This window comes from Lytechinus variegatus, chromosome 13 (genome assembly GCF_018143015.1).
Source record: "Lytechinus variegatus isolate NC3 chromosome 13, Lvar_3.0, whole genome shotgun sequence".
Lineage (NCBI taxonomy): Eukaryota > Metazoa > Echinodermata > Echinoidea > Temnopleuroida > Toxopneustidae > Lytechinus > Lytechinus variegatus.
The window spans coordinates 19,690,160-19,700,052 of record NC_054752.1 but is presented as its reverse complement, the minus strand read 5'-3'; the positions used below and the strand labels follow the sequence as shown (position 1 = coordinate 19,700,052).

Below are 9,893 nucleotides of genomic sequence, written 5' to 3'. Positions count from 1 at the left end.
TAATTGAATCATTTGAATGTTTCTTTTTTTTCTGATTTCATTTGAATATAAATGAGAGTATGTGTGTAGAGAGAGAGAGGGGGTGGGAAGAGTGATGGAAAGCAAATTAATCCAAATCTGAGAATTAATTGAAAATCAATTTTTTTTTAGGTAATGATCAAAGTTCAATCTTATCTTATTTTTAACACGAACCCATCCCCTTGATCTCAGGAGATTACTAAATAAGCCTACATCCAGAATAACAAAACACTATAACGGCATTTTCTTTACAAAATTACCATGTTCCTGTAATTGATGGCGTCACTTTTTGTAAGAAAAAGATTAGTGTTTGATCCAACATTATAACGTAAGTATTTCGCCGCGAGTACAAAACCACCCGTCTTATAACGTCAGTCTTAAAGCAGCTCTTTGTGGGTCTACTGCGATTCAATGGCAAACATAGGATGCAAATTCCAGATATTTGGGCATGACTGGATAACTTCAGAAAGCACATGAACATGTCACGCAACTGTGCATCACGGACAGTATAGGGAATTCTCACAACACTGCGCAGACATATTCTTGAAATTAGAGAATCTATTGTCAAAAGCACTTAAAGGGGAAGTTCACCCTGAAGAAAAGTTTGTTCTAAAAATAGCAGAAAAAATAATGAAAAATATTGGTGAAGGTTTGAGGAAAATCCGTTAAAGATTGAGAAAGTTATTAGCATTCAAAGTTTTGGATTTGTGACGTCATATGCGAGCAGCATTCCTACATATAATTTTTTTTTGCTATTTTTACAACAAACTTTTCTTGAGGGTGAACTTCCCCTTTAATGACAGCAGTTTTGTCCGCGTCTCTGGACAAACCTCAGCTTCGAATCTTAGGACGATCTGCCCTCCCGGTTCACCAATTTTCAACAAAAACCTCTCAGCTGTTCAATGTGATTTTACGGGCATTTTCAATGCATTTACTATGTTCTAGAATCTGTCCCCGTTGCGGATTGCGAACAAAAAACTGGCTATTGTCAACGATGACCGGTTGATCCCACGTATGCCTTCTAATCCCCCCGGCCCAACCCCTGTAATCAATCCCTTTTTGTCTGGGATTTTTTTTTATTTTTATTTTTGTTTTGCTAACATTACACCAAACCTGGAGGAGCTTAACCTGACATAAACTCAACCGCATGAGAAGAGAAAAGAGGGGGGGGGGGTGTTATATTGTGTGATTTTGTGTTGTGGCATTGGTTAATGCACTTCACCTTGGCGTCTAAAGCTCAGCATTTCACAAACAAGATCATACCATGGGCGCGCAGGCAGTGGAGTAATCACACATCCGTGACGATCTGCATCTTTAACGCTGGGGGACTTGTCTTTGGCTGATGATTTATTGAAGGTGCGTGAACCACAGGAAATTTCGAAAATGATTAAAATGGAATTGGTTTTCGCAATTTTGACCGCCCTTTTCACCACTGGATTCGCCAGAAATGTGACATTTCACAGGGTTCCTGAACCAATCGAAGACCACTACATCGTTGTGATGAAGGTGAGAAAGTTAGGGAATAATCACTTTCTTATATAAGGACTTGTGGTAATAACGAATGATGTTTCTATAAGTTTATTTCGCCAATCAAATTGAATGATTATCAGTAGCCTTAGCCCTGATTTTGAGTGTTGTTAAAATTTTTGTGAAACGGACCCGGATTTGGGGGATGAAATATGGGATCCAGAAGAAGGTGGAAAATTAAATGACACCTAGCCCCACGAGATCTGTGGAGAGGAATGAGATGCAAAGGCGGAGGCCTAAGCGGGGGCCTAAGACATTCATTGGCTCACTAATGTTACAATTTTGCACATAAAATTATATGTGTACAATTATTTAAATTCAACAGTCGTAAAAATGTTCTTCTTAACCTTTTTACTGGAGAATCTATAGATAAAAAGGCCATCGATCTTGTGTCGAAACATCTGTATAATTATCAAAACTCATTATACAGAGATCTAGATCAAATAAAAATAATCTTATCATTTAAATGATGGTGATTATCATCTCCCACAGTCAACTCAGTGTGCAAAATTTTAATGAAGATGTAATATGAAGTTGGAAAATGCTAAATTATAGAATCCAAATGTTGCGAGAAAACAAATTGAGGGATAAACAATTGCGATGTCTAAAAGGTTAGTTCAACCCAAACGTAAAGCGAACCCGAGTTGAAACAAGAAAAATCAGACAGGCTCAGTAATTAAGATTTCATCGAACAGGGATGTAATATGAAAAGTTATGACAAAACGATTATATGCACATGGCGATTTGCATGGATAGAGCTGATCACAGTTTAGAATGTTGCACGGGATCTTGAATGTTATCATTTTTATAAACAAATTCCGCTTGACGATTTCACTTTTTTAGAAAACAAAGTTTTCTTTTTCTGAATAGCGGGAACTTCCTCCGGTATAAACATGATGAAGGGGCATTACCAAGTTGCCTTCTAAAAAGTATTATGTTATCACGGTAAGATAAGTTATCTAGCGAAGTCGACTTATCAACAGTTGTGTTTCGACATGGCAAGATACGCTATATTGCCAGGTCGACTGATAAATAGTTGAATAATTTTGATAGACTATATACTCGAAACACAGTTATATTCGGAAACTTTGAAGTTTCATCCGCTCTACAAGATCGCAAGATTTTAATGTAATGTCGACTTAACATTTCTCTTTCCAAGAGAAACGTATCTTGCCAAGTCGACACATAGAAAGTCTTGACGTAAAATTGGCAAGAAGATATAGAATTTGATGTTTTAGTATTTATTTTCTATTTCTATTTGAACTTTACTGATGATTCAATTTAAATATCAATCTGAAATTTCAATTTGTCACTGAATTTAGCCGAAAGAAGACGTGGTCGCTGTCAAGAAGCTAATCCAACTAGATCGGTCTGGAATCTTCAGAGACTCATATATCAAGCACACCTACACAACGGCCATTAATGGCTTCTCCGCTAAACTATCAGAGAGAGCTCTCGCAAAGGTAGGGTACACTTCTGCCCTCCTCCGCAAATTCTTTTCCTCTCACCCTCCCCCCCCCCCCCCCCTCCGTCCCATGGCATTCATTGAATCACACATGCGTTTTCACGAATAAAGTTTCAGCACCTCCAAAACTTAATAGATAAGTTTCTTTGTATTATATCACGCGACCCCCCTCCCCTTCACCGGACTGGTGCCAGGATTGGTCCAGGGGTTCAATGCCATTTGCTCCGGCGACAATTACTCCTCTGTAAATTACACACACTGATTGAACGACCCTGGATGGAATCGATATCATGTCATGTAATTTTCCTTTTATCGATGGGTAGACCACCATAATATTTTTTTTACAGAAGATTGCAAAGATGTCAACATGACTGACAATTGTTGGCCAATAATGTTTATGATACTATAACGTATACTTTAGAACATGACGCCCTCTAGCTAATACAGCATTAGTCATTTTGTATCAAACGGGTTTATCTCTTTTTTTAATGGTTATTAAAACGATAGTCAGGGTTAGTTTGATTTAGGATTGGCGACATATGCATGTGAGGCATGCAGAGTGCAAGTACCTTTTGCGGAAAGACCATGAATTTCGTATGGATGAGATAATCCGCTAATCTCGTATCGGACATTGGTTTATATTGGACAGATCCAACTAACTTAGTTGCTTAGACACCTTTCCGTCCACATAATCGTCTGGTTATTTATAGGCATGGGATCATTGATTGAAATTAATTATCAATAGCAAATTATATAAAAAAGAGTTTTAGAAATAAAGAGTTGATGTCAAGAGGTTCCATACCCGGCCTGCAAGAAAAAAAATTGTCAGTTTTTCGGTGCCCCAAAAGTTCATTCTTAGTATGACAAATTGTATTCAGTACCCCCTCCTCCGAATAACTGGTGGCAGATGTGCATGGCCATGGGAAGCGGGATGCTAGGGGATATTGCGTGTATTACTCTTCATAGGCAGCACTCCTTGGAATTCTGGTAGATGTTAAAAATGCAGATTATTTTTCTTGTCAAATTTACATCAGCACCCCTAGTAAAAAAAAAAAAAATCGTTCCCAGGGCCCCTGCAGATAGCCAGCCATATACTGATCTTTTATAACAGGATTTGATTTTTTTAAACAAATTCGACATTTATTTTGTCGTCTTCAAGATCTCATCTTTATATATCTTCCCCTATATCCATTATCTTATCTTACATTACCTTATCGTATTTTATCTTATTTTATTGTCTTATCTTCAAATTCAAAAGTAAAATTCAAATCTTATCTTGATCTTCTCGTATCTTTTGTTATCGTATCTTTTAAACTATTTTATCCGATTTACCTTGACTGGTTCCGGACTGGTTCAGCTCTTGGCTCGGGATGAGATCGACTACATTTCGCAAGATAGTAAGGTCACCGCTACTGCTGTAGCTCAATGGGGCTTAGACCGTATCGGTCAGCGGAACCTTCCACTGAGTGGCGATTATAGTTTCTTAGGTAAGTATCAATAAACGTAGAGGGTGTCAACACTTTGCAGTATTCACAGAGAACTTTCCCACCTAATCAAAGAACGAACTCTTTTTTCCTTCCTTCATACCTTTCTGTCTTTTATATTTTCTTTCATTCTTTCTCCTTTCTTCCTTTATGTTCATTTTCTTTTCAATCTCTTTGTTTCTTTCTTTCATTCGTTTTTTCTTTCTTTCTACCTCTCTTCCTTTATTTTTCTGTCTTTCGATCTAGGCTAAGGCTTTTTCGCTTTCTTCATTTTGCTTTTTCTTGCCTCCAATCTTCTTTTAAGGAAACGGTTCTGGAGTCAATGTGTACGTCGTGGATACAGGGATCTTCCCAGGTAGCTCTTTCTTTGGTGGTCGAGCAAAGGTAGCCTATGACTCGGTCGGAGATGGACAAGCTTATGTAAGTGAAATCAATTAGGCGGGCTGTTGCGATCTTTTTCTTGATTGGATTTTGTTTTTCTCTAATATCATTTAAAACCATCATGCGCGGCGAGTTCGTGAAACTTTTGTTCTCTAAGGGAGGGAGGAGTGGTATATAATGATACGATCCAACCCTTTTTAAAATTCTAGGAGGGTCTTTTTGGCCGTTATGTCTACTGGAAATGCATTGATCCGAAAAGAAAGTTTAGATATATATAATAATTTTCACGAGATCTACACTCCATATTGCACATAATTTTCTTCAGTGGAGCGGAGGGGGTGGGACAAATTTTTTTTGAGCGTCTGGGCGTTTTATTGCATAATCTTTAGGCAAAAAGCATAATCAAATTTTAAAATACCATTGCAATGAATATAAGATCACTTCGCATCCTTTTCATTTGTAATCAATAAAATTTATATGATTTTCAAGTATTATATATATCAATATCGTCATTGTCCAAGACAATCTCACCATCAACATCATCGTTATCATTATTGCCAGAACGATAATCATCATCACCATTTATATTATCAGTGCTCATCATCATCGTGGTCGTCGTCAATTTTTTTTTTCTAGGGCATTGATTGCAATGGTCACGGCACCCACTGCGCCGGGACCATAGGAGCGGAGATATTTGGAGTTGCCCCGGGTGTTAACCTCTTCGGAGTACGTGTCCTCGACTGCCAAGGAAGCGGTACAGCTGCTGGCGTCATCGCAGGTAAAACGATAGGGAGCTTTCAGAAACTCGGAGCAAGGGACATGCAGTAAACAGTAGTTTGAAATAAAAGGCTATTTGTGCACGCCTGAAATAAAAGGAGTCGCCTTTTCTGCATCAATCGCAGACGATTGCCACTTAAGCTAGGATTACATAAAAACCGAATTTTCCTCAAATAAATTCTGCCCGAATATGGCCTGATTTGGATGGATTCGGTGGGTTCGGAACCTATACGTCACTGATTCGGGTAGCTCCTCCGGTAGAGACGAATGGGTCCAGAAGAGCTAGGTCCCGAATCAGCACATGGACCTGACCACGGAGGATTATCTATTGTTACTGGGCAATGCTGGTAACAATTAAATAGACTAATCCTCCGTGAATAGGTCATTGAATCAGCACAAAATTGGTAAGAATTGACCAGAATAAATTTTTGCCATGCCGAATAGAGAGAAGAATCGAACCAGAGGTGCTCAGAATCTTGCCGAATGTGTCCGGATTGCTTCGATAACAGCCGAATGACAACGCGATCGGAACGAATATGGCCGAATTAATGCGCCAATTAGCGCGGACCGGTACGCCCCGATTGAACGAATAGATCCTAATCTGCCCAGAATACAAATACCTCCCCCAATCCAGCCGAATGTCATCAGAATACATCCAAAATGTGTGCGGAATAAAATTTGTTGTGGCCACATTCGAGAGTATTTTGGAGGGTATTCGGCTGAATTTGAACACTTCAGACCAAGCCCAATTTCTCCGCGAATGTTCTCGAATCCCTCCCAAAGTAAGGCTAGGGTTACGCCATAACCGAATTCTCCTGAATAAGTTCGGACCGATCCTGCCCGTATATTGCCTGATTCGGATGGATTCGGTAGTTTCGGAACCTTTTCTTCTCTGATTCGGGGAGCGCGAATAGAAACGAATGGGTCAGAAATACATCCCGATTCAGCGCAGAATCTCCAAGAATTGACCCAAATCAGTTTTGGCCTTCCCGAATAAAGCCGAATGCCACCTGAATATTTGCAAGAAAATAGAGCCAAATGTGATTAAAGCCGAATAATGTATCGAAAATTGACCATTATTGGGACGAATATGAATAAATGCGCCCTTCACGGACCGTTTCTCTCCGAATGATACGAACAGTTCCGAGTCTGCCCAGAACACTCCAAATACCTCTCCTTATCCAACCGAATGTTATCTCAGTACACCAAATGTGGCCCGAATACATGGACCTGGCCACGGAGGATTATCTATTGTTACTGGGGTACTGTGACAAGGCTCAGCACCCCCAGTAACAATAGACTAATCCTCCGTTGATAGGTCCCTGCCCGAATGAAATTTGGTATGATCACATTCTAGAGTATTTTGGAGGGCAATCGGCTGGTTTTGACGATTCGAAACGAGCCGAATTCCTTCACGCATTTTCCCGAATCCCTCCCGAATTTCCTCGCATTCGCGGAGGGGGAGCAAAATAACCACTCGAATACGAGTATTCGGATGGATTCGCAGCGGAATGGGTTCAGGTGTGGGGCTTTAGCTCCATCTAGTCAAAATCCATGCAGAGCCGAATCTCTCCAACATGCATTCCGCAAACGGCTTTTTATGACCAGTCCTTGCATTTCATCGCAGACAATTTAAAATGGAAAATGCGAGAAAATTGAAATGAAACGACGCAAATGCGCCTTCGTTGTGGGATTCCTGCGAGAAGTGTTTCATCTCATTTTTGGCATTAAGAGTTTCTCGAGATGAGGTTACTAATTAAGTATTGTAAATATATAGGAACATAATCGCGGTAAATGGTGGACTAAATATTCGATTTTTTTTGTTGGACGGGAAGATCAGTGCAATGATATGTGGATACATTTCGAAATTCAAATTTTTCTTATACTTTTTTTCACCCAGGTTGTGATTTTGTTGCGCGTTCAGCTATGAAACCCGCCATAGCTTCTATGTCACTAGGAGGCTTTGCGCAGCCGGCGTTGGACGATGCTGTGAGAGGGATGTTTCATGCTGGCGTTACCACAATGGTTGCGGCGGGCAATTCCAACAATGACTCCTGTTTATTCTCACCAAGCAGAGTCAGAGAGGTTTGTTGACTTATTTTTGTATAGCTTAGCTAGACATTGCATCATGGTTTGATATCACATCGTAAAAATTATCTGGGGCCTGGGAACGATTTTTTTTTTCAGAGGGGGTGCTGAAATGGAGAAAAAAATGACGATCAAAAACAAAAGAAATCTCTTAAAAGTGATCGTAATATTCGTCAATATTTCTACATTTTACCGTACCAACTGGATTTAGAGAAGCCACTGCCGATGGGGTATTCGCAGCACCCTCGCTTCCCAGTGCCATTCGATACCTCTCTTCCGCGTTCTTACTCGATGACACAACACATGCTCCTGCGACATTTGCTTTGATGATTGATGATAGCAACGCAGAACTCGCGCCCTTTGGCGAGGCGTGTATCTATATACATTTGCCACTCTCCACCCAGGTATGGGTACTCGGTAGGAAAAAATCGGTGAATGCTCGAGCGCCCGATAAGAGTAGCCGTGCTAAAATCGGGGTAATAGGGGGTAATAATATGCAACGCATAGAAACATTGTATTGAGCGCTCTGTAGACGATGCAGAGTATTTATTAGTACAAGCTAGAAGATTTTACCTGGGTAAATAGTACCCGAACAATGTCAGGAAGTGGGCAACAGTATCAACTTTAGCCTTGCCAAGAAACAATTAACTTTCTTCTCATACAGGTCATAACGGTTGCTGCTACGGCTATCAACGATCGCCGGGCTTCTTTCTCCAATTATGGTAGTTGTGTTGACCTGTTTGCCCCGGGTGTGAATATCCCCAGTGCGGCAATAGGCGGTGAGGAGTATATCGCAGCATTCAGCGGAACGTCTATGGCTTGTCCTCACGTGGCAGGTAATTAATGCAATCAATAATTACCAGGATATTTTTACTCCCATTCGACCAATATTTCCAAATGGCCTTTGTTTCAGTCCTTTTGTTCATCATGAAATTATCAACCCCCTCCCTTTCCCTCCGACGTCGGTCGTTTCTCGCCGCGTAATCGTATTGAAATTCGGCATGCGGTCTATACGGTACCGCGACGATATCTCCAAGTATCGTCGTAAATTCATCCAAACTTATTTTTTTTACTTATAAATTATGCTAATTAAAGAAATAGAATAAGAATGTGGTTCTTTATCTTTGAAAAAAGTTCCAAATACTGCTGAAATTTGGTCCGGGTGGTTTTAGGATTCTTACCGATTATGACAAATGAAAATTTATAAAGATTGGCGGTATCATTTTATATATCATGCATATTCCAGTCCCCGCCTAGCGCCTCGATCGTTCCCAGGATCCCTCCTCTTTCTCTTCTCTATATTTCCTCTTTATTTTCTCGATCTTGGTTTTTTCGGGGGGGGGTCCATGACTCCAAGCCCCCCCCCCCCCCCTCTGTATGCCAGTGTTAATAAGTATATATAGGCCCTAACCTTGAGGTAATATGTTGATCATCTTACGCTGCTGCTCTTGGAACTTGGTTGTCCCTTTAGACAAGGCACCATGTCTGATGTGACGTGTATTTCAGAAACTGAACGACTTGGAAAAAAAATCGCTTAAGCCCTGGTGAACGACAAAGTCGCTCGATCTTCATCCGGGTTTCGCCAGCTCTCGTCCTCGACCGTTAGTTTCGTTTCTGCCACTACTTGACGAAGATTATAGAAAAGTCACGATGCCTTTACTTGTCAAAAGGCTAGTAGACAACGTGTTAAAATACTAATAATCATTTCTTGATATACATGTATGTTGTAGGTGCTGCGGCTATTGCTCTTGGCAAATCTGGATCGATGACCCCTGCTGAACTGAAAACCAAGATGCTCGATGACACAACTCCAGACGTGGTTGCCGATGTATCTGGCTCTCCGAACCTCCTTCTTTACGTGCCATAACAACCTGAACAGACTTGGACACCAGGTGGGTGTTTCATAAAGCTTTTCGTAAAGTTACGAACGACTTTACGCACGACTGGAAAATGTTCTTAAGTCATAACTCAATTACATAAGGATAACACATAGTATAAGAAAGGATCACCAGTCGTGCGTAAAGTCATTCGTATCTTTCGAACAGCTTTATGAAACACCCACCAGGATTCCGTTCATTAAGATTTGTTATAATAACAAATGCATGTTTTATCAAAAAAGTCTATATCAAGGTGAATAATTCAAGTAGCTTTTA

The 9,893-nt window shown here is 40.3% G+C and overlaps 1 protein-coding gene across 1 annotated transcript; it reads left to right on the top strand.

Annotated features, from left to right (window-relative positions):
* Positions 1–1,410: 1,410 nt before the first annotated feature.
* LOC121426697 (aqualysin-1-like) lies at positions 1,411–9,679 on the top strand. Its single transcript, XM_041623071.1, has 8 exons — positions 1,411–1,524; positions 2,868–3,008; positions 4,368–4,497; positions 4,799–4,914; positions 5,512–5,653; positions 7,553–7,737; positions 8,405–8,576; positions 9,471–9,679. The coding sequence occupies exons 1-8, from the start codon at positions 1,411–1,413 to the stop codon at positions 9,605–9,607; spliced, it is 1,137 nt and encodes a 378-aa protein (XP_041479005.1). The 3' UTR covers positions 9,608–9,679.
* The last annotated feature ends 214 nt before the right edge of the window (positions 9,680–9,893 follow it).